The sequence below is a fragment of the Corvus cornix genome, chromosome 11 (assembly GCF_000738735.6).
Source record: "Corvus cornix cornix isolate S_Up_H32 chromosome 11, ASM73873v5, whole genome shotgun sequence".
Classification (NCBI taxonomy): domain Eukaryota; kingdom Metazoa; phylum Chordata; class Aves; order Passeriformes; family Corvidae; genus Corvus; species Corvus cornix.
In genome coordinates, this window is record NC_046341.1 from 19,292,362 (window position 1) to 19,315,981 (window position 23,620).

General features: G+C 43.2%; 2 protein-coding genes across 3 annotated transcripts; both read left to right on the forward strand.

Annotated features, from left to right (window-relative positions):
• Positions 1 to 1,984: 1,984 nt before the first annotated feature.
• On the forward strand, positions 1,985 to 11,516 carry CA7 (carbonic anhydrase 7). The gene is made up of 7 exons (XM_010396496.4): positions 1,985 to 2,051; positions 4,059 to 4,256; positions 6,958 to 7,076; positions 7,936 to 8,031; positions 8,273 to 8,335; positions 9,352 to 9,507; positions 9,779 to 11,516. The coding sequence occupies exons 1-7, from the start codon at positions 2,012 to 2,014 to the stop codon at positions 9,899 to 9,901; spliced, it is 795 nt and encodes a 264-aa protein (XP_010394798.1). The 5' UTR covers positions 1,985 to 2,011; the 3' UTR covers positions 9,902 to 11,516.
• Positions 11,517 to 17,466: 5,950 nt separating this feature from the next.
• PDP2 (pyruvate dehyrogenase phosphatase catalytic subunit 2) lies at positions 17,467 to 22,387 on the forward strand. 2 transcript variants are annotated; one of them, XM_039558403.1, is made up of 2 exons: positions 17,467 to 17,572; positions 20,290 to 22,387. In XM_039558403.1, the coding sequence occupies exon 2, from the start codon at positions 20,345 to 20,347 to the stop codon at positions 21,947 to 21,949; it is 1,605 nt and encodes a 534-aa protein (XP_039414337.1). In that variant the 5' UTR covers positions 17,467 to 17,572; positions 20,290 to 20,344; the 3' UTR covers positions 21,950 to 22,387. The 2 variants fall into 2 exon arrangements, with proteins under 2 accessions (XP_039414337.1, XP_039414338.1); XM_039558404.1 differs by having other exon boundaries at positions 17,478 to 17,702.
• Positions 22,388 to 23,620: the final 1,233 nt, after the last annotated feature.

A 23,620-nucleotide genomic window follows, 5' to 3' on the forward strand; every position in this document is an offset into this window, starting at 1 on the left:
ATTTGAGGACGCAATCAGTGAAAATCCATTCTTAGAGTCAGCCAATATCCAGGGGTATCAGGGTTACAGAATAATGTGATATTTCTATAAGCAGCTGTGTTACCTTATATTTAAGGAAAATTTAATATTTTCCTCATAAAGAAAGAAGGCTGATTGGACTGGAAGCACATTAAATTGTCATATACACACTCACTATCATTTACAGCTAAAGTTTTGTTCAGGCTCTCTTTCCTTTCCTCTCAGGTCTTGTCATTCCCCTATCCACTTTTTCTAAATCCATCCATTTAAACCTCCATTTTGTGGAGTCTGCTTCCTGCCGTGTCATCAGGATATTTCCACTTGTCTCAGAGCTCTTCCTGTGCCATGTGTTTGTAGTCCAGATATGCAGACACCTGTGTGGGCTTGAGTGAGAAAATAACAGCTGAAGGGGTCAATGGTGTCAAGTGCAGGGTGGGCACTGCAGTGCCACTGTGCCCTGTGGGCTCACCTGAGCCCAGTGTTGGCTTGAAAACAATTGAAAACAGTCTTGAAAACAGTTGCTCAGCATTTTCTGCCTTGCATGTGGCTTTCCTCAGTTTATGGTCTGCTCTTTTAACACACAAAATCCCTCTTCCATTTCTTTTCACTGCTGCGTTGGCATTTTTTATACTTTTCCCTAGAACAGCTTTCCTGACTCTGCATCTGAGTGAGTATTTTAAGGTCCTAGTTCCAGTGTTGGGTCCTCACGAGGGCCTGTGTGCCCAGACTGGTGGGACACAGCCGTACCCAGTGTCTGTGCCAGGCACGTGTCAGGGACCTGAGCGGGTCACAGCAGCTTAACAGGAATAAATTGAGGAGCTCACCTGAGTAAGTCATTGTAGAACTCTCCTGTGGAGACCTTTGAAGGAGTTTACAGCCCTCTGTGAGTGATTTAGCTGGCATCAGCAACTCTCAAAGATTTTATAGCTGACTCTCATGGAAACCTCCTGAAAAAGGAAATTAATACTTGCAAGGCAGGACCACAACATAAAAGTTGCATAAAATGCTCTTATTGATTTTTTCCTTCCATATTCTTGATTGCATAATAGAAGAATCCCTATTTTTGTGTGCTGTTGTCGTTGTGAAAATCAATGTGTTTGTAAAATGTAGCCTTGAGAGAGAGCATTTCCTCAGATCTAACAAAATTACAATGAAGGAGCCATTTTCCTTGCCCCAGAGATGTTTTAAGACATTTTACAGCTGCAGATTGGGTGTCTCATTGTAGCCTCTCCATGGCTTTAGCAGGGAGCAGGCAACTACTGGATCATTCCAGATAACTGAGGCTTCAGAGATCAACTCCTTTGTCTGGAGTCCGCTGTGTTCTGTCCCTAATATAACCACACTTTTAATTTTGTCTGTTTAAAAAGTTCCTTTAAAGTTGCAAAATTAAAATCAGATTGCCAATTCATTGCTAATTTGTGTGATTTTGTACCTTGTTTAAAAGCAGCACAAGTAATTTTTCCCGAGATGAGGATGTTCTCCATCTCATCTAAGCGCTGACTGTGATTAATCACAGATCTGGTAAAAGCATCATTCCTTTTTTGCAGCTGGAAGGAGGGATTCAGCAGAGGCAGTGATGTTTCTCCATGCAGAACACAGATGTGAGAAGGGCAGGTCCCACCTGCACGACTGTCCTGACGCTCAGAGCACCTTATGGCTTTTGCTTCCTTGGGGCAGAGAATGGGAAAACACTGATATTTTTTCCTAAATGTGATCCACAGTTTGGCTTTCTCTCTAAGTTCTGAGACTTCAGTTATCTGAGTTTTACATTTTCCTTCACCTGTGCTGCCTTAGCAAATAGGGGGAGCAGGAGCAGCAGCAGCAGCAAGGCTGGAGCAGGAGAACACGGGCGCTTTCCCTGTCCTGCAGGAATTGCTTTGGCTGCTCTGTATCTTTAAGGGGCTGACCCTATCCCACGGGGAGCCGGTATAAAGGCAGGTAGGCAGCAGTGCCCTGCTCAGGGAGCTGGAGCCAAGCAGGGGCAGCTCCCAAAATGACTGGCCACCACAGTTGGGGATATGGGCAGGCTGACGGTAGGTTATGGCATTTCCGTGCTGCATCTCTCTGTCTTCCCCCACTCGTTTTCTTTCTAGAGCTGTTGCCTGAGCCCTGCAGAGCTGCCTGCATTTTGATGTCTGCAAGAATCAAGTATATACAGCAGGTAATTAATTACTTTATTGATAATCAATAGCACCCAGAAAGTGGCACCAAAAGATGCACAAGTTTACATCTGCTGCCTTTCAGTGTTGCAATCAACATTCCTAAGCTGAGGGAAGCAGTTTGAGTGGCTTGGGTTTTTTTTCAGACTGCAGATATTATAGATGGGTCCCTTTCCAAAATGCTGTTATAAAAAAAGATTACCTGTGTCTCTCTCCAAAAGCAATTCTGTTAAGCAAAGAAGATTTAGTAGAGCAGTAATAGATCTCCTGATTCTGTGTGGCTGCTGAAATGTGATATTTAGGCTTTCATAAAAGTGAATAAAATAAGCTATATGTTATGTATGTCTGGTACATCGATAAATTGTACAGATCAGTATCAGATCTCTTACAGAACAACTTATGCTTTCTGATTTGACAGTTTTTAATTTAGTCCTCCTCCTTTGCTTCCCACCTCCAAGGATGTGTGTCACAGCGTGAGGGGGGATGTGGAGCTCCTCAGAGATTGCCACAGTAGTGGTTTATAGTGCCTGTATCCTTTACAGAGAGGATGGATGAGTGGCTGATGCTGGCCAATAAGACAATTGCATAACTTCCAGGAGTCTGTCTCTTTACAGCAATTATTTTAGCTGCTGAGTGTCCAACAAGAGTCTTTTGCATAACCTTCAGGGGCCAGTCTCTTTCTTAACAGTAATTACTTTAGTTTCTGTGAGTCTAAAAGCCAATCTGAATACCAAGTGAGGCTGGTTAGTGCTAGTAGGTAATGTCATGTGTTTGTGCTTGTAGGTAGTAGTAATAAAGCAATGTATACTCTTATGAAGCTTGTGAGAGCCAAATGATGTGGCCTTAGCTTGCGTAACAGCACTTAATTCCTAAATCTGCTTTGCAGGCAAGCTGAGAAAAGATATTATTTTATAAGCTTAGCTTTGCAAAAAATGTCAAAGCGAAGTAAGAGTGTAATAGATCACTGTTTTGTTATGTAAACTCATGGAGGCTAAATACCTATGATTGATTTTAAAAAAGCTTCCCCTTGTGAAAGTATGTGAGAATGCTACAATTAAAAATGTGCTTCTTGAGAATCCCGAAGTACAATTGTTACTGTTACACTTTATGAACAGAAGCAGCAGAGGAATTTAATTGCTGCTTTCACTACCATAGAAAATGAGCCATAAGAAAAAGGAATTCTTTGATATGCATAAGCTTTTGTTATCTCAAATGGCTTAAGAATGTTCCAGCTCTGGCAGCAGATTTGTGCTATTAAATTGGTCTTTCTCCCTGCTCTATTGAGGTCAGGAAGTCCCAAAGTGTTAATTATCATCCTGTACCCTTCACTCAGGTTAGAGAGATACCATAACGGGCACGAGTGAAGAATGGAGCTGTCTCAAAGATTTACTGCAGTCATAAAATGATTTTAAAAATAACTTCATAGTCAGTAGCTAAGAGATTGAGTCATCTGTATCTAATTTGAATTGCTGGAGCTTTTACACTGTCTTTCCCAGGGAGAATTAAATGCTGTTTCCTTGGAGGAGTGTGTTTGTGCATGCAAGTGTTTACACCTGTACCCACCTTGGAACACCTTAGCAAGGTGACTGCAGCCTCTGCAGAGACAGAGTGGCACAAGTAACTGGGGGTACAGCAGTCTGTTGATGTGCCATGATCTCCTCAGTGTGTTTGTACAAGGTTTATGAATCCCCATCTTGTTGCAACCTGCTTTGTGCTAATAAAAACACACCAGCCTAGAATATAAATGAATTTCTCACATTCCAAACATTCGAGTCACTCTTGCTGAGCAAGCTTTATTTCAAGCCTCATGAAAACCCATAATGACCATTTTGTGTATGGTAGGAAGGGAATAATGATGCTTTCCTTTGTTTGCTTTTGAAGGACCTTCCGAGTGGCACAAAGCTTACCCCATTGCCCAGGGGAACCGCCAGTCCCCCATTGACATCGTCTCTGCAAGAGCAGTCTATGACCCCAACCTGAAGCCCCTTGTCATCTCCTATGAGTCCTGTACCTCTCTCAGCATCTCCAACACTGGCCACTCTGTTATGGTGGAGTTTGAAGACACTGATGACAGGACAGGTGAGACTAACACAGCTAGCTAGCTCAGAACAGCAGTTTGTGACTTAGTGGGGGAGATAAAATTAAGTACATTCTGTACAGTGTAACTTCTATGATGTATAATTTCAGTTTAGAATGAGGCATGTGACTGGAGCCATTTATATTTTTATCTTCACTTTGAGCCTCTCTAGCAATGCAATATCACAGATCAATGTAGTGTTTCTTCATTAGGAAAAGCTCTTGCATCAGGAAAATCAGAAGTTTGTTTGCAGTGCTTTTCTTTTAGATGAGAATTGAAGTTTGCTGGGCATCTCTCCAGCACCGCCAGACCCCATCCAGCACCCAGAGTACGGATGTAAGCTCCTCAGTGCCCTGGTTCGTGATCACCTAAATCAAAGATGCCAACTCGCGTGCCAGCTGTGGCTCAGTGCCCAGCTCCCATCCACAGGGAAGGGAAGAGGATTAGAAGAGATGGGTCATGCAGAACAGTCATCATAATCATACTCACTGCACCAAGCTGTACCTGGACTGGTCACTGTTGCCTTGCATTTTCTTTCCTCCCTGACTTGTAGAAGTTTGGTTTCTTCAGGAATTATAAAATCTTCAGCTAGTTCTGGGTTCTGAGTTGGTAGCGGCCAACTTTCGATGTTGGACTGTCTGCAGTTGTACATTTTTCTTGTCTCAGCTCTTGGCAGAGGATGTAAATTCTTTTAAGCGATTGATTATTTCTTCTGTTAGGTCTGTTTCCATGGTAGATTGTGCCCTTACATCTGGAAAGAGTGCATTAAAAAAAAAAACAAAACAAAAAGAACTGGAACAATTTTTAAACCTATCAGCTGATTTCATCGTCTTTTTGGGTGTGCTCATTGATGCAAGCTAAATAGGATACCCTGATATTCAAAACAAGTTACTTTTTCTGTGAAGTGGCTTGTCTGTGCTGGTGACCCTTTGAAATGAGGGCTAGAGGTTAAAATTCTAGCCATTTTGTTTTAAGTTTTTTTCTGGAATGAATTTAAGAATCTGCCCAATGGAATGGTCAGGTTTTCAAGCATCTTAACTGAATTTGCAGAGAGGACTTTTTACTGCACAGATCTGTTCAGAATGTCACCCTATAAACAGAATTTGTAAAATATCTGTGGAAGTATTATCTTAGTTGGCTAACGACTTTAATGCAATTTTCAGCTGAACTGTATCTGTGTAACAGTGAACTTTATTCAGCTTTAGAAGTTTAAGAACATCTGTTACTCTGCATTTAGACATACAGACTCAGAGCACCTGTCAGGAATGAGACCTTTCTACACTAAGGACAAGTCTTGTTTCAGTAACACTTTTTCAAGGAAGATGACTGCTAGGAGTGGAAAACATGGTTTAAACTGGTTTTAGTTGTGTTAGATCTAGTGACTCAAAGCTCTGCATAAATGACACAACAGAATTTTGACAGTAATCCATAATAGCTAAATTTCTTAAAATATTTGGGACAGGTGATGCATTCTTTTTGTAAGTTTAGAAAAACATAGTAGGTGGTATTTATATCCTTAAATAATACTAAAAACCTTTGCTTTGGCAAGGCCACTTTCCTGCATAAAGGCCAGCTGGAACCATGCACATGTGGTGGCACTGTGCAAGCCCCAACTTTCACTCTTTATTTAAAGTGTTATGAACTGCACTGAGGATACAAGCTTTACAGATACTAAATGTAATTTTAATTTTCTTAATGTGAGACTCTGATCAGGTTTTGATGTCTGTTGGGCAAAATGTTTTAGATTTGGTGGCATATAAAATTACAGGAATTACTGATGCTGCTGATAAAATATCTTCTATAGGTGGCATCTTAAACATTCACCTGTTCTTAGGTGTTATTTCTAAATGATGTATGAAGTGTCTCTGTGGCATTTCCTTGCCTTCAGAAGGTGATTTGAGGTTGACTGGTGTCATGTGAAGTACCAGCTATTATATTTCCCCTTTTATGGGATCAAGTATTTAAAGGAAATGGAATATAGATAACCTCCCCTGGAAGTAAAGATACTGTAAGAAGGAAATACTTAGCTGAATTGTCTACCTGATGTTCAGGGTATAAGGTTTCCTTGGAGCCTTTTCTTTTCCAGGCTGAACAATGCCAGCTCTGGCAGCCTTTCCTCCCAGCAGAGCTGCTCCATCCCTCTGCTCATGCTGCTGCCTCCTCTGGGCTCTGTGCAGCAGCTCCAGGTCCTTCCTGTGCTGGCCCCAGGGCTGGGGCAGCTCTGCAGGTGGGGTCTCAGCTGAGGGGCAGAGGGGCAGAATCCCCCCTCCCCTGCTGCCCACACTGGGGGTTTCAGGGCTGGGGCAGGGCCAGCTCTCACCCACAGCACCCCAAGTGCTTCTCCCAGGGCTGCTCCATCTGTTCCACTTGTATGTATTGTGTTTAACAGGAAAGGCATAACCATAAGGGTGGTTACCACATCTTCATGTGTCAAATAGACTCTTTCAAGAAAGCTACAAATTCTGTACAGGTAGTCACACACCGTTTTAATTTACATTTTCAGATGAATTTCGGTGCTTTCCATTAATAAATCCACCCCTCTTAAATGCCTGGATGATGCATCTTTTTCATGCTGGGAGAGGCTGCTGGCTTTTTTCCACTATTGTGCCAACAGTGGTTAGTTTTACTAGCGGGAAGCTAGAAAGCCAGAATGCTTAAGCTTTTTTCTCTTTTTAATTTTTTTTTTTTTGTTCTTTTGCCCAGCAATCAGTGGAGGGCCCTTTCAGAATCCATTCCGGCTAAAGCAGTTCCACTTCCACTGGGGGACCACGCACAGCCAGGGATCAGAGCATACCATTGATGGAAAACCTTTTCCCTGTGAGGTAAGGATGTGTTTTCACAGATGGGATTATTTCATGCAAATGCTGTTGTCACATGACTTTGTCTGCAGTGGGGGCAGGATTAGGATTCTGATTCCTTGCTCACCATGTCAGCCATCCCTGCCCTCCTCAGCTGGATGGGGAGAGGAAATGTAAGGAAAGGCTCATGGGTCAGGATAAGGGCAGGGAGAGATCCCTCACCAGTTACTGACACAGCAAAACAAAAAAATCTGTTAACAACCAAATCAGAGTTGGATAACGAGAAATAAAAGCTAAAGCTTAAAACACCTTCTCCTCACCCCTCCTTGCTTCCTGGGCGTAACTTTACTCCCAGCTTTGTCCATCTCCTCCCCTGAGTGGTGCAGGGGGATGGGAAATGGGGGCTGTGCTCAGCTCATCCCAGGTTGTCTCTGCTGCTCCTTCCCCCTCAGGGGAAGGGCTCCTCACACTCTTCCCATGCTCCAGTGTGGGGTCCTTCCCACAGGAGACAGCGAACTCCATGAGCTGCTCCAGCCTGGTCCCTTGCCATGGGTGCAGTCAGTCCTTCAGGAGCTGCTCCAGCCTGGTCCCTTCCTTGTGATCACGAGCTGGGGAAGCTTCTGGCGGTTTCTCACAGAAGCCACCCCTGTACCCTCCCACTCCCAAAGCCTGGCCATGCCACCCCAGTGTGGGCTGTTACAGAAAACTTGCCTAGTGCCTGCCCACACTCATGGACCTATCCAAAAGATTGAACTTCATGTTTCCAGCAATGCCTTTGACACAAAACCGTTCTGTTATGAACAATTGTTAGTGCTGTCAACAAGAAACCACAGTCACAGCTTCTATCACTAATTTAATTCCTATTTGTTATTTTTCTTTAAAGCTCCACTTAGTTCATTGGAATGCCAGAAAATATGCAACATTTGGAGAGGCAGCAGCAGCTCCAGATGGCTTGGCAGTAGTTGGTGTTTTCTTGGAGGTAAGAATTGCAAAAATAGCATGTTTACATGATGAAAAGCATTATGCTGTAAAGTGTTTGAGGACCATGCCACATATTTAAGAAGTGCTTAAGGAAAACAGATGACTTACTGGAAGCGTTAATGCATTGCAAATTGCTGATAAACTTTGGTAGGAATGTTAAGATTTGGGTAAGAAAACAACACTTAATTAAAGCATAGTTGTAATCCTTCTTATTTAACCTGTCTATTCCATTATTTTAGATTGGGAAAGAACATGCCAGTATGAACAGACTCACTGATGCTTTGTACATGGTAAAATTTAAAGTAAGTTCTCAGCTCCTTAAATTTCTTCTGGGATATCCTTTAAAAATCATGCTCATGTACATGTTTGAGACAAAAATGAAAAATCACCCACCCACAGGTCCTCCCATAACTAGAACATAACTGTAGTTGTAGTTTCTTCTTCCCCTCCAAAGTTCATATTATTTTCCTAATCTCAGGTGCCTCACAAGGCTTTGCTGACCCTACTGGTCAGCCAGAGGTTCTGCCTTTCGCAAAAAGCCCAAAATCAACAGCTCCATGGCCCTTGAGGCTCAGCTCTTAGACTCAGCAAAATAATCCCTTTTCCATTGAGCCTAGGCTGGAAGAAGCTGCCTGTTTCTTTGCTGCAGAGCTCTGTCAAGGATGATCTCACTGAGGTCCACAGTTAGTCTGTCCCTGAATTGTTTTCTGAGTGACTGAGATCCTTTTGGATACTCCTACAGGTTGAAGAGTTTTGCTCCAGACTGTGGTACCTAAGGCAATCACTACTTTAGGCAGCACCTCCTTCTATTTCTACCAATCTCTGGTTAATGTATCTTCCTCTGTCAATCTACCTTCCTCTAATTTTAGACTTGAAGGTTTGATTTTTTTTTTTTTTTAAGCCAATATTTACCACAGCAGACAATGACTATAGGATTTAAATTTTTCTACTAAAATAGATGAGAAGAATAGAAAATAGCAAGTAATGAGACAAGGAACTCTGCCATGATATTATCTGTAGCTCACTCTGAACACTATATACAGAACACACCTCCTGCATTATTTTTGGGCCTATTGTGACAAGAGATGAATTTTGGTAAAGACAATTGTGCAAGACCTCAAAGTCTGGTAAGCCAGCATTAGGCATCACACTTGCCACCTACTTTTGGCTAACAGCTGTTATAAGGCAGTCAAACCTCTACAGACTTCTCCTTTCCCCTATTTTTAATGTTACTTTAACATTCTTCTCTTTCAAAAAAGTTATTTAACCTGCACTTAAAAGTAAAAGGATAAATTTCAAGTCCATTTTGTTTTCTCAGGGAACAAAAGCTCAGTTTAGAGGCTTCAACCCTAAATGTCTCCTGCCCTTGAGTCTAGATTATTGGACATACCTTGGTTCTTTGACAACCCCACCCCTTAATGAGAGTGTGACATGGATAGTGCTGAAAGAACCCATCAGAATCTCTGTGAAACAGGTAAACTTCTGATACTCTCTCAGTTCTTGTAGGATTCAATGCTGGGTAAGCAGGCAGAGACTGTTTTGATTTGAAATGAGGCTAAATTAAAAGTCTGTGAATATTCAGCTTGTTCAATCCTCAGGGCTTCTGTTACTTTCTGTTAATACTCTCTAGGAACCTGTTTCATTAACTGATTAAAATATACTGAATACTTCCTTTTAGTCATTTTTAAAAAACATTACTGTTGATTGCCCTCTTAAGCAGTGAATTGTTTCCCCTGAATTTCCAGCTGGAGAAATTCCGCATGCTGCTCTTCACTGGTGAGGAAGACCAGAGGATCCAAATGGCCAATAATTTTCGCCCCCCTCAGCCTCTGAAGGGGAGAATTGTTCGAGCTTCCTTCAAGGCCTGAAAAAAACTGATAATGGTCCTGAGATATCCAAGAGCTTCCACGTGTGAGATACTATAAACAGAAACTCTGGTCTTCAGACCACTCATGGAACACACAAGACAGGCATTTCCATGAACCCTCTGCTCGGAGAGGAACAGTCTTCTGGCTTTGTATTTTATTTGAAGTGCTCATTCTTTGGAGAAATGAGATCTTTTAAACCAGCACTATCTAATATAAGTGATAGCTGAGTGTACTAGATTGTTATCCAAGACCTAAAACTCTATAAAATTAAAATGAAATTAAAATCCATCTTGATAGAAAATGGGAAATTATGTAGCGATCTACTAGTGCTGATAGCCACAACTTCTAATTGTTTCATTTAATACATGAGGAAACAATAATCAAGAATTTTGGACAAATTTGACTTAAATTTTCCTTACTGATCTGTTGTTAGCATTTGCTGAGCTCTGATTTAAAGATTGCTTTCAGTGTAGTCTTGCTGCCTGATGACACAGAGTGTATGAGTAGCACTAGAAGAAGTTCTTTACTTGCCTCAAGTAGGCCTTGGTATGAAAATTAAATATATATTTTAAATCTACTGTTCTAAGATGCTATCTTATAATGAAAATAACAATGTAATGCTGTGAAGAAAAGCAGAGCAGTTTACCGCACAGTGTTATTTAGGTATTTATCCTTTCAGCCCATGCAGAACACAGGACCACAGTGCCCTGGTAAGGGTCAGTTTGGTTGAAGAGTTCCTCTGTAGTGATCCAGGTGTGTTTTGTGGTCCTCAGTTGCTCAGATTCTACCTCAGTTCAATGCTATGCTCTGCAATACGACTTCCTTCAGAAAGCAGGTATTTCATTTCCTTTGGGACCTAATGTGGGTAGATCCTGTCTGCCCTGAGTGTGCATTGCTGCACAGACCCTGCCTGGCAGGGGGTGCTCCCTGTGCACCAGAGGCTTCAGTGCTCCTGAGTCCTTTTACCTCTGCAAAAGTTGCTTTAGAAAAGCCATGTGTTGGTTCTGCAGATCAGTGACAAAATTCCAACTCTGGTACTCGATACTGTGATGTTCTCTGTGATTACCCACAGTCAATTCCCAGTTACTTTAGTTCCGGGCTTCCCATGGTCTGTTCTGTCCGTGTAGTTCAGGCAGAAATCGCTGATGTTGATCACTTTTTATCAGCTGAGATGGAGAAATCAAAGATTTACAAGGAAAGTGGGGAGAAGGGAGAACAGCAGCTGCTGTGGGCTGCTCCCCTTTCCCCAAGGAAGGAAGACATGAGATGTGGAGCACAGTACAAGGAATGAAAGACTAGAATTCTGCTCCTCAAATCTCCATGGTTTTTCTGGTACACTGATCTAAAACTTTGTTTCTCAGCTTCCTCTTATGTAAAAAGAGGGTAACACTGACCTCTACCTCACAGGCTGTTGTGAGGGCTAATTCAGCATTGTTTTAGATGTGAGATTTTTATCCAGCAGATGCTAAAGGCAATGGAAAATTCTTACAAAATGCAATGGTTTTAGCTATTATGAATGTAACTTTGCTAGTAATGCAAACTGGTATTGCAGAAACTCTATTTAATGTATCTTAAGTTCTTTAACAAATGAAATAAATGAGACTTTAAAATCATATGTGCATATCTTCAGCTTTTATTTTAAGAAGACCCACCTCTCCCTACTTACAGCACATTAACAGAAATGATGTTTGATGTTTTCAACTGATGCTTCTCTTTTGGACTGAGGAATGCTTTGATTTTTTTACCTTCAGTGCTATAAAACCTTGACTAAGCTATAGTGGAATGATCTAAATACAGATAAGAGTTATCCCTCACAAGTTTGTGGGCATGTTTTTAAACTCTAGAAATTATTTCTGACACCTCTTTTTGGTCTATATCACAGTTCTTACCATCTTTTGGGATTAACAGTTTCTGTTTCAGCTTAATCCTTTCACTTAAGTTCTGATCTACTGTATACCTGGAATGACTTCTTGCCCAGAGTTAAATTATTATCATGAACCTTATGTCCCTGTTAAAATTTACATTGAGATGCATTCTAAAATGTAAAAAGTCTTTCGAAAAACCTTACATTTTGATAGCCAAAAAAAAAATTATTAGGGGCAAATTTAAAATACTTTCCTGATTAAAATATAAACAATCTTATTTACCATATGTTGCACAGTCAAGCTATCCCAGTACTGCTGCATTAATATTAGTACAGGTGTTCACAGAGCAGGTCAAAATCAGCATTTTCAGTGTTTCCCTCTCATTTTAAGCATAGGAGTAGGTTTCTGCTCCCTGTCTCTTGCAGTAGGTAGAGGGCTTGTGCATTGAAACTTTGTCCAGTTTTCCCCAGCTACAACCCCTCAATTTAAAAAAAGTTTATTTATGCCCAGAATGTGTTCATTCTGTGACCTTGCACACAGTACTTAAGCTTCTTTGAGGGTGGTTTAGTCATGAACCACAGAAGGATAATGTTTAGCTTACGAGGTTCTTGTAAAAGCTTAGCTATTGCAAAGAGCTTTAAGTGCTGCATTACCCTGAGGTGTTCAGTTCCAGGGAGAAACTGAACTGTACCTTCCTTCAGAAATAAATTTGGTTTTACTTACAGGGGTTCTTGATTGTTTGGGTTGGGGGTTTTTTTTCAGTTTTTGGAGGGAAGAACATGATCTAATTTTTTACCACGGTGAAGTAAAATATAAAAGGAAGACTTGCATATTCTTTTTTGTTTCTTGAGACCCTGATCAGACAATAAAAACCCACAACTATTGTATTGTATAAAAACCTATTTAATGCACTTCATTTATTTTGAGATTGAATGATTCTAAAACATGAGCTATCCTTATCCAACAACAACCAATTGTGTTGAAGGAAAAATGGGAGTTGACTGTAATTATTCCAGCAAGAATTCACTTACCTTCTCCTGGGATTAGAGCTGTCCTGACTGAGAGAACAGAGGCTTCACGTTTAGGACAGCGACTGAACTGGCACAGCTGTAAAGGCTGGATTAAAAATGCCACCTAGTGGCGTTCCTCCTATTTCTTGCCACAATCCTTAAAATAATTTTTAAGGCCCATTTAGTCAAAATACAACAGATGAGAGAATTTAACTCTGACAATAATAATTTTTAAAGAGATGAGTGATTGCAATTGACAACCCCTTGCTGGCTTTATGTATGTAGTCATTGAAACTCCTTTCTCAGATAAAAGTCGGTCTGACAAAAGAAACTCGATAAACTAGTTACAATTTCTTGTTCCTCATTTCACTGCTGAGCAGGGCTATCCTCTGCTTGCTGAACTGCACACTCTCTTAACTTTAGCTTTTAAATGTTAATAGCTGTGGTTACAGTTCAGCTTAGGGGTTTTCCCCCAACTCTTGCAAGCAGAAAGATTTTTAGGCAGTTTCCATCATACAGTTGCTATGATGTAGCAGATTTATAATGATACATTTCATGATGAGTATAAATTAATCCACATATAAGCATCAGGGGAAAAGTTTTGCAATGTACATCAGCACCAGATGGTGCTTTTGGCAGGGTTCAAGGGTCAGAAAGATAAAAAAGAGAGCATTTCAGGAGAAAAACAGAGATAAGCCTGAGGAAAATGGGACGTTATCTCATAGCTCAGTGTAGCTGTTTTCCTCTCTGAATTCCTCTGCATGCAGAAGTGACCATTTAGTAACAGCACCGAGCATCAGACCACTGTCTCTACTCTGCCTGGTGGAGAGGGGAGCTCACACTTTTTCTCATTTACCCTGAGGAAAGCACAGCAGATGAGGGAACCTGACTGACTTGCACGGAACTATTCCCAACTTGCACAGCTGTAAGGCGGGGAACTTTCATTCCTCTGATGTCCCATTTATGCTGCTACTTGCACCACATTTGAAATTTAGTAAAATTTCAGCACCTTACTCCAGGTTGTGAACAGCAACATAGTAATGCAAATCATTTCATTTCATATCAACATAGTGGAATATTAAATACAGCAATTTAGGAGCCAGCTCACCCTGTTTGTCTGCTGGAGGAGGAAGAGAGAGGAAAGGAATATAATCACTTTTTTACACATGAGCACTTCTTCCCAAGCCACAAGACTTTCCTGTACTTGAACACTGCCCCAAGAAATGTAAATTTACTCTTACAGTGGCACAGAACCTCAATGAACATTTGTTTCAGTTTAACTTAAACCAATTTGTAAGCAACATCCAATAAAAATGATCCATGTGAAGTTCAGATTGCATTACAGCAGCTGGAAAGACCTTTGCACTGGTGTCATTACATTGACTTAAACTGGGTCTTCAGGTTAACCCCTGCAACTCCAGATGCCACTCAGCCTCTGCTGCAACAGGAGAGGCTAAATGCAGCTGGAGAGTTGGAATGGCACCTTTCCTACAATTGTGCATGGTGTTTACCTCTGTTCATCAATGTTTCTTGCAGCTTGCCTTCTTTTCTAGCATTTGAGGGTTTGGTTTAGATTACTTAGGAAGATCAGACTGGAAACAGCTGTAACCAAACTAGAAAATGCAATTGCTCTAACAGACCTAGAGCCTCCTTCATTTCTTCATTTATTTGTGGGTTTTGTTTGTTTATAATAAGAGATTTCTGCATCTGTGGTGCCAATTTGCCTTTTGTGAAAATCCAAAATGCCACACACAGCAGATGAAATGTCACTATTCACAGGCAGATACATCCATTCTTAATGGCACTCAGCAGGAGGGTATTTTGTGGGCTGGTGCCGTGTTTCCTCTCCAGAAGCTGGTTATTAGACTGTTGAGCTTATTGTGCAAAAAGCACAAAGCTCAGTCTGTGTTCACTAAGATGGGCCAGAGAGACAATTCATTCAAAGGACCCACCTTCCTTTGCATGTTGGCCATTCACAAGTTTCCAAAGGCTTTGGATCTATGGTTGTTTTCCAATCTGTATCACTAGGCTGAGTCTCTGTTGCAGAAAAACTTCTGAAAACTAGGAAACTACTTTTAGTAGTAGTTTACTACTTTTCTTTAGATTCAAACTTTTTGCTACTGGTCAGCTTTTTGACAAAAGGATTAGCTATTTATCAGAAACATTAGTCCAATTTATTATTTGCTTTCTTAGGGATATCTGGTGGTTCTGATCTTTGTGTGTCCCCAAACAAGAAATGTTTACAAAGCATCAGGAGTCCCAGACTTTTCACGAATATCAACGAGGTCATGGAAAGTAATCCATGCTAGCACCTGCTGTGAAGGCAGTGGGGATGAGGGGCAGCTCTTTGCAGCCTCTGGAAGCAGAAGATGTTTAAATTGCACCAAAGTAGCCACAGCTAGTTGTCCAAACGAACAAGCAAGGGGGAAAAATAACATTCCATGGGAAAGAAGGAAACCCCAAATAGTGCAGTCTGGCCTACATAAGAACACAGAAATGAGTACAAGAACGTATTTCCAAAGAAAACCAGAGCTGCTGACTGTACAAGTCAGCAGATGAAATTGCTCCCTGAAAAAATCTAAATATAGGATTTGCTACATTTTAACCTTATCTTAATACAATATCTGGAATTAGACTCATTTTCTAATAAATCCAGGTAAGGATTTTCTTCTGGCACTGGCCTAAACTTTGCTCATCTATAATCAGCAAAGTCAATACCAAATCTGAGTTTTATTTAAAGAAACCCGAGTTCTAATTTTTTCAATGCAAATTAAGAACATAGAGCACTATGGCAACCAAGCAACGTTGCTACAGAAATTTGCCATTTTTATTAGATATTCCTAAAAGCAAAAATACTGCAAGCTTGAGTAATACTATTTCTTTTCTCAGATCACATCAGCGAGTAGCATTTCTATTATTTTTTCCTTTAATTATAAATCACTTTAGTTCATCAGCATAATCAAACAGTCCAAAGTAGAATCTAAATCTCAATTCAACTTAATATCCAGCCCTGTCAACTACCTTCAATATGGTATTCCTTCTTGTTTTTAGAAAACATGGAGTGAAAGGGACATCTTCTCCTGCAGGACTGTTAATTGTTTCACCTTCATTTACATGGTTCCTAAACCACTTCAGCTTATGCATATGAATTTCTGAAATTACTGCATGAACATGTGAGCAATAAGTTACAGCTTTCCGCTGAAGAGAAGCATTTAATCATGGTGGGAGCACAGGAAACTCAGAGCAGTCAGGTTCATTTTCAGGCTGCTGTAGGAGGCTTTATCAGTTTTGTAAATGTTACAAAAGCTGAAAATTGGTAGATCCAAAGGAAGAATCATTGAATCATGGAATATCCTGAGTCGGAAGGGACCTACAGGGGTGATTGAATCCAGCTCCTGTCCCTGCACAGATACCCCAACAATCCCAACCTGGGCATCCCTGGCAGCGCTGTCCAAATGCTTCTGGAGCTCTGGCAGCCTCGGGCTGTGCCCATTCCCTGCGGAGATCCAGAAACTGCTCTTGGTGTATCTGAGCACTGCACAGAGCAGGGAGATGCAGGTAAGGGCTGCTGTGGGTGTCCTCTTTCAGTTCAGCAGATTTGTCAGGCAGATAAAAAAATTATTTCAAACTTAAGGGTTTTTTGTGTGTGCTAAAATACTGTTTGAAAATTTTCCTTAAGATGACCTATTTTTTTGTTTACTCTTCCATGCAACATGAAGCTACATTTCATTGTTTTAATAAAAACAAGAAACAAGTGAAAGCTCAGAGTCATTGAAGATGATCTGCATCTTTCCACAATGAGATAACCTGGGAACACTCTTACCTCATCTAGGATACTTGCACCACATTATTTAACTAAAAAATCCTTCAGTACAAGAAGCCAGGCGAATTAAAAAATGCACTGACAATATCAAAGCCCCTTGTGACTTTTGAGCCTCTGTTTTTGAATAAATGATTGTTAGGGGTTTTAAAGCAAGGACTACTTAGTAACCACTGCGTTAACAGCAGTAACTACTGATTAACCGCCATGCACTTTGGGCCCATTCCTTCCCCTCGTTACCGGGCTTAGAATCGCTCAGTGGAAATTTCAACCAAGACAAGCAGTCATATGAAACCAAAAAACCGGGGAGTCAGCAAAATGAGCCCTTTTCTTCTCCATAATTTATATGGCGAATTAATTACTTAAGAGCTTTGCGATTTTGAGCCTCATCAGCCGGTGCCCTCAGTGCTGCAGAGTGTGGAAGAGTACTGAAACGAAAAGCCGAGGTTCCCCTCTCAAGGGAATAGCGTGGGTTTCACTGTTATTAATGAGGAAGAAATCCCTGCTGGTGCTTTTGCTTCCTAACACGTGTCACTCGCTTCCTTTTCGCTCTCGTTATTGCGCTGCCCAGGCCCGCGCGGGGCCGGGCCCGGCGCTCCCTCAGCACCCGGGGGCGGCGGCCGCGGGGCAGGGCCGGCGGTGACGGGGGAGTGAGGGGGGCCAGGGCCCCCCAGCCCAGCCCAGCCCAGCCCAGCCCAGCCCAGCCCAGCTCAGCCCAGCTCAGCCCAGCTCAGCTCAGCTCAGCTCAGCCCAGCCCAGCCCAGCCCAGCTCAGCCCAGCCCAGCCGCAGCCGCCGCGCAGAACATGGCGGAAGGGCCGGGCCACGCCCGCCCCGCCGTGTCCTGACGGGAACCCGCGGCAGCTGGGGCGGGGCACAGGGGGCGGGTTGGGCGGCGGGGCTGTCGGTCAGCGCTGTCCCTCAGCCCGGCCGGGGACAGCGCGGGGCCGGCGGGTGCGAGCGGTGGCTGTTTGGCCGGTGGGTGCGCCCGGGGCGGGGTACGGGGCGGGCAGACAGCGGCCGCCGCCGGGGCAGCCGTGCCGGGACACAGGGAGCGGAGCCGGGCCTGGCGCGGCGAGTGTGCGGAAGAGGCAGCGGGAGCGGGGAGGTGGGAGTTGTGCGGGGCACGGGCCGCGGCGGCGGTGGGGTCGGGGTTGGTGTGAGGTGGATGTGTGCGGGGTAAGGGGTGAGTGTGCGGGGAACAGGGCGTGCTCTGTGCGGGGCAGGGTGGGTGTCTGTGGGGGGGACGGGGTGTGTGCGGAGGAGGAGGGGTGTGTGCAGGGTGCGGTGTGGGTGTGTGCGGGGCACAGGGGGCGTGTGCGGGACAGGGGTGTGGGGGGCACAGGGTGTTGGGCAGCAGAGGGGGGTTTGTGTATCGGTGTGTGGGGCTGGGGAGGTGGGGAGGTGGCCGGGTAGAGATCGGATGTGTGTGGGGTGAGGGATGGGTGTGGGCAGTGTCAGGAGAGTGAGTGAGGGGAATGTGGGGTTGTGGGGCTCTCAGGGGGGCTGTAAATCCAAATGTAGCGGGTATCTGTTAATTTCATTGGGAAAAGCGGGTGCTGCCGCGCTCTGCGCTCCGGCAGCTGCGGGCCGTGCCGCGGCCTTGACGGCGCGGGCCGGGCTCAGGCGGGCCTCGCTGGGACACCGCGTTCCCGGGGAGGCAGTGCTGGAGCGGGAGCGAGTTTATGTAACAATTGGCTCTTACGTAATGGTCTTTAGCACACCGCTTTAATTAGCACCGCTACCGGGGACGTCCTGGGCAGCAGCGTCTGCACACTGCGGCTGGGGAGGACCCCGAGGATGGGAACGCAGTGAGCAGGGCTGGCTTACAAGTGCTCCAGGACTCGTCAGTGCTTAGGCGAGCTCAGGGCTAACTGGTGTTAGTGACTGCTGCTGGCGGAAAACCACACCGCCTCGCTCTGTCAGCCAGGCGGTGTGAACGGGGGAGGTTTCTTTAAAACGCTCTTTCATTGGGCTTTTTGATAAGTATGTGAAAGTCATCATTGTTTCAATCTGATGTTGCTGACGGGGCAAGAAAACAAAGAAGGACGGGGAATGGACTGAAAAAGGTTGCCAAACCTTGGCTTGTCTTGTGCTGTAGGTGCTTTTTGGGTTTAGCTGTTGCTAGAGTTGGCAGTGTCAGCTGTCTTCCTATTATTTTGGTTGCATTCTTTCTGTAGCACAACAAAAGCCACTGTGTGTTGGGAGATGCAGTGTCCCAGGAGACTGCAGGCACGCCTTGGACAGTGAACTGGCACTGCCTTTTCCTTCTGCTCTCCTGACATCAGCAGTAAAATTATGCTGTGTCTTTGCCTGTTCTCACCAGGTCACCAGAATCATAGTGGTGGGGTCTGTTGGAATGCTTGTCTGCTCTTTTTTGCATTAAGTATGGGTAGCACACTTCAGAAATGTTTTGTGACACATTGCTTTGGGTTCCAAGTGGGATTTCAGCAGTCCTTGGGTTGTAGCAGGAGGCCTTCTCTTTAGAATAGCTCACGGTCACTTTTACTTCCTGCTGGTTTCTTGGAAACATTTGCATGCATCTGATCTGGCTGGTTTCTCATTATTTCTTGTGAAGCACCCTGCTAAAAAACCAGTGTTGTAGCAGCACGTAGTGTCTTTGGCCTGAGCAAGTAGTGTCACAGACCACCTCAAAGTGTTTGAAAGCTCTCAGAGGACTCTCTTGTTCTCAGTGGTTGCTAGTGGGATCTTTTGGGAGTTAATTGTACTTGCAGTGCTGCCATGCAGTGAGTTTTTTAAATCCATGGGGCAAAATTCTGTTGTGAGTGAACATCTGGTTGTAGTTAGCAATATTGCACAGCTGGAATATCTTACTGAATGCAGGAGACAATGTGGGGACCTCCCCTATGGCAACTGAAGAGCTTCAGCTGCTGGAGTTCCCGAGGTTTCAGTGCTGTTGGCGGCAGAGATCTTCACTACTGCTTGTTCTAATTGCCCTCCGAATGAACAAGCCAAATTGTGAACCTGTAAAAGTTGTCAATGTTACTGATTCTACCAGCAGTAGAATCTGCCTTCAGCTGTGTAAAAGATCCTGCCTGCCTGAAGGTTGGTTAAGACCTTGAAAGTAAAAAAAAAAAAAGAGCAGCTGAGCTTATAAACTGTAACAGAATTGGAAAGGTAGACTGGCTTGTTCTAGTTGTGAGGATCGTGGTAGTGCACATAAATCATTAACTGGCCACATCTTTCAGTCTTTCCCCAGGGTTTAAGTACTTATCTTCTCTTGGGTTTGAAGTTTTGAGTCTATTAATAGAGTTGTACTCTAGCAGGCTTTTGTGAGAGCTGTGCATTAATTGTCACTTAAGTCCCTACTTTCAATCTCGTTGGGTCTGTTTGTTCTGTGCCATGACTTGAAAGATGAGGCTTTTCGTTGTACAGTTTCCAATAGCATTTCTTGTAATGTTGCCATTTTTTCTTAGTCTTGCTACAATGAGGGAAAAATACTTGTCTGGAAAGTAAAAATTATCTCTTCTGATGAGTTAAAAGGAGCAGTCATATCCTTGGTTATAATTAAGGGATGGAAATTGTATCGCTTTTGAGATGCCTCAACTATAGTGATCTCTTTGGAAAAAAGTTCTGAATATTTCTGAGAGCTCTAGACATGCTTTTGTATTTCTGCATGGAAAGCTTCTTATGAACTTTCTAATTATTTTCCCTTTCCTGCATTTATATTCCAGGCTGCAAGGACATTCCGTGTTACTGAAGGAAGGTGCTCTATTTTTGGAGTGACTTATGATGTCAAGAACTGTATCATCCTGGATTTTAAGCTCAGCCAGAAGCAGCATTGTTTTACAAGGGAAAGGACGTTGGTACTCCATCTGTATCCCAAATAGAAACAAGATCAAATGGAAGCTTGTTTTCTCCAAAACATGTCCCTACCGTGCTGGGAGCTGCAGCTTAGACAGTACCTTCTCCTTACCCAAAGCATTCCGACACACTTCCACCGAAGAAGAACACTTTTCTTTCCAGTTGTCTCCAGCACAAATCAACGACATGCTCAGAGCAGGTGAATTATCCCACAAAACACTGGATTTGAATGGCAAGAATGCAAATTCCGTGCTGAGGTTTGAAAGCAACCAGCTGGCCTCCAACAGCCCCATGGAGGACCGGCGGAGTGCGGCCACATGCCTGCAGACGGCGGGGATGATGTTCGGGGTGTTCGACGGCCATGCGGGCGCCGCCTGCGCCCAGGCCGTGAGCGAGAGGCTGCTGCACTACATCGCCGTGTCCCTCATGTCCCGCCAGAGCCTGGAGGAGATCGAGCTGGCCGTGGAGGCCATGAAACCAGTGCGGCCCATCCTGCAGTGGCACAAGCATCCCAACGATGTAGAGTACCGGGAAATCACCTCACAGTACTTTGAAAACCTTCGGGTTTACTGGCAGCACTTGCTGGACCTGGACACTGAGCTGGGGTTTAGTTTAGAAGAAGCCATGATTTGTGCATTCAAAAGGTTAGACTCAGACATATCACTGGAAGTTCAGGCTCCTCAGGAAAGCGAGTTGATGAGAAATATTGCCCTGCAAGTAGCTTTTTCTGGTGCAACAGCCTGTGTAGCTCACATTGACGGTGTTCACCTACACGTGGCAAACACCGGTGATTGCAGAGCGGTTTTAGGGGTTCGTGAAGAAGATGGAACATGGTCTACTCTCCCTCTAACCCGCGACCACAATGCCTATGATGAATTTGAAATTAGAAGATTGAAGAGAGAACATCCTAGATCTGAGGAGAAAACCCTATTTGTGAATGACAGATTGCTGGGGATTCTCATGCCCTCCAGAGCTTTTGGAGATGTGCAATTAAAATGGAGTAAAGAATTGCAACACAGCATTCTCGAGAACAGCTGTGATGTTGAGGCTCTAAACATTTATCAGTATGTTCCTCCAAACTACCATACCCCCCCTTATTTAACTGCAGAACCTGAAGTAACGTATCACAAATTAAGGAGCAAGGATAAGTTTCTTGTTATTGCTTCAGATGGGCTATGGGAGATGCTGAGTAATGAGAAGGTTGTAAAACTTGTTGCTGGACACCTTACAGAGCTCAACATGCAGAAACCATCACTGACTTTTAAGAAACCAGTTAATTTGGGTTACATGCACAACCTGTTGCTGCAGAGGAAGAGCAAGGGCCTGGCCTCCCTGGACCAGAACATCGCCACCCATTTGATCCGGCACGCGATCGGCAGCAACGAGTACGGCGAGGTGGACCCGGAGAAGCTGGCTGCCATGCTGACACTGCCTGAGGACCTGGCCCGCATGTACAGGGACGACATCACAGTCACTGTGGTGTACTTCAACTCAGAAACTATTGAAGATTACTACAGGAACCACAAATAGAGCCTTGCACTGCTGCAGTGCAATACCACTAGGGAACTTTGATACTGAAGCATTCCTCTCATTCTCTGGTAGTTGAGCTGCTACCAGTGTCTGCAAGTTCCTAAATCTTTGTTACTTACTGGCTTTGAAAATAACTTTCTAGAAGGTGAAATTGCCCTGGGTTTCCAGGTCTGTATGCACTGAAGAAAAATGTTTTCGTAAAACCTCACTGAAATGTAGCTGAACTAAAGACTGTGGACCAGTTCTGATTCCATGAGAACCTCTGGTAAAACTTTCCAAATGAACAAACAAGGCAAATTTCACTGAGGCTGGTACAATTTAATAGAGATGGATAATAGGTGTAGCTGCATGGAGTGTCAGGCTCTGCTTTTGTGGAGAATGAGTGGCATCCTCTTGAAGCACTGTAACTGAATTAAATAAATTAACTACCAAACTTTCTTTGGATGTGTCAGATATTTTAACAAATGGCCCCATATTTATAAAACAACATGAAAGAAGGCTGTTCAAAGAGCCTTTGTCAGATTGTCAGATATATTTCCTGATTCTCTTCCTTAAGCAAGGGAAAAATTGTTATTTTCTTGTGCAATTCTTTTTAAGAGTGAACGCATATTCTCTTAACTCTGTGTGGACTTGTGTGACAGCTTAGAGTTCAAACACGAGGGTCTCCACAATTCCCTGTTTAGGATTTAACAGCACCAGACTTAAGCATTTGAGTGTTTTGCTTAAACAATGTACCCTTTATTAGGTATTGATCTATGAAGTGCTGTGCATCAAATCTACCAACTGTAATTTAAATTGTTTGTCAGATCTAGAAGTTCAAAAATTCACCTAAAGGTAAATATAACAAAAGAGAGCACCTTTCTCTCCAGATTTCACTTAGAAGAAATAACAGTGCTGGTACTTCTCCAAAACATGTTTAATCTTTCATTCTTGCTTTTCCTTATAGGTACAGAGTTATTTTCACTACTGAATGTATGTTTTAGTCTCTGAACATACACGAAAGTGTATTTTACAATGGTTTTCTTTTATACTGAGCTTTCCAGAGTGCCATCCAAGTTTGCAAATTAGCTTTTACATATGGTGTTCTCTGGTGCCTCTTCCTTGTTTACACACAACAGGAACTGTTGCCCACAGGAATATTGGGAATACAGGACTGTTCATTCTTCTTGCTGCTGAGTAAGAACTTGTGTGGGAGCAGCAGAGCAAATAAAAATACTGGGTTTTTAGCAAGTGAAAAAGTAGTTGTTTTTTTTTCTCAAGATCTTAAGTAGATGAGGTCTTGGAGCTTAAACAGGTAGCATTTGTGGATTTGGGGCTCTTTGTGTGCTTTTCCTTACACATAAAATTTCTTAGTGCTTTTTTCAGGCATTTAATAATCTTTTGAAGGTGGGATTAGAAGGAGAAGGAAGCTAAAACTGTTCCAAAAATATTCATGCTTTTGACTATTCAGGACTGACTGTAATTCAGTGCTACAATTGCAATCACTGAATGCATCCTTACAAAAACCTTTGCTCTGAATTTACTGTTAATTTTTTTTCATGTAGTACATATTGGAATACATCCAGCAATTCAGCCTGGAGGCATGTTCAATGAGTGGGTCTGTTCCCCTTGATATCACCAAACCAGCATTTACCTCAGGAAATCTGCCCCTGAGCTCTGGGTGATAAGGGC

What these genes read in the sequence shown, in the direction of transcription:
- CA7 (XM_010396496.4), top strand. Translation starts at nt 2,012, where the DNA reads ATGACTGGCCACCACAGTTGGGGATATGGGCAGGCTGACG. An exon ending in GAAAACCTTTTCCCTGTGAG is followed by an intron (nt 7,077 to 7,935) that starts GTAAGGATGTGT and finishes TTTTCTTTAAAG; the next exon opens with CTCCACTTAGTTCATTGGAA. An exon ending in TGTACATGGTAAAATTTAAA is followed by an intron (nt 8,336 to 9,351) that starts GTAAGTTCTCAG and finishes TTGTTTTCTCAG; the next exon opens with GGAACAAAAGCTCAGTTTAG.
- PDP2 (XM_039558403.1), top strand. Translation starts at nt 20,345, where the DNA reads ATGATGTCAAGAACTGTATCATCCTGGATTTTAAGCTCAGCCAGAAGC.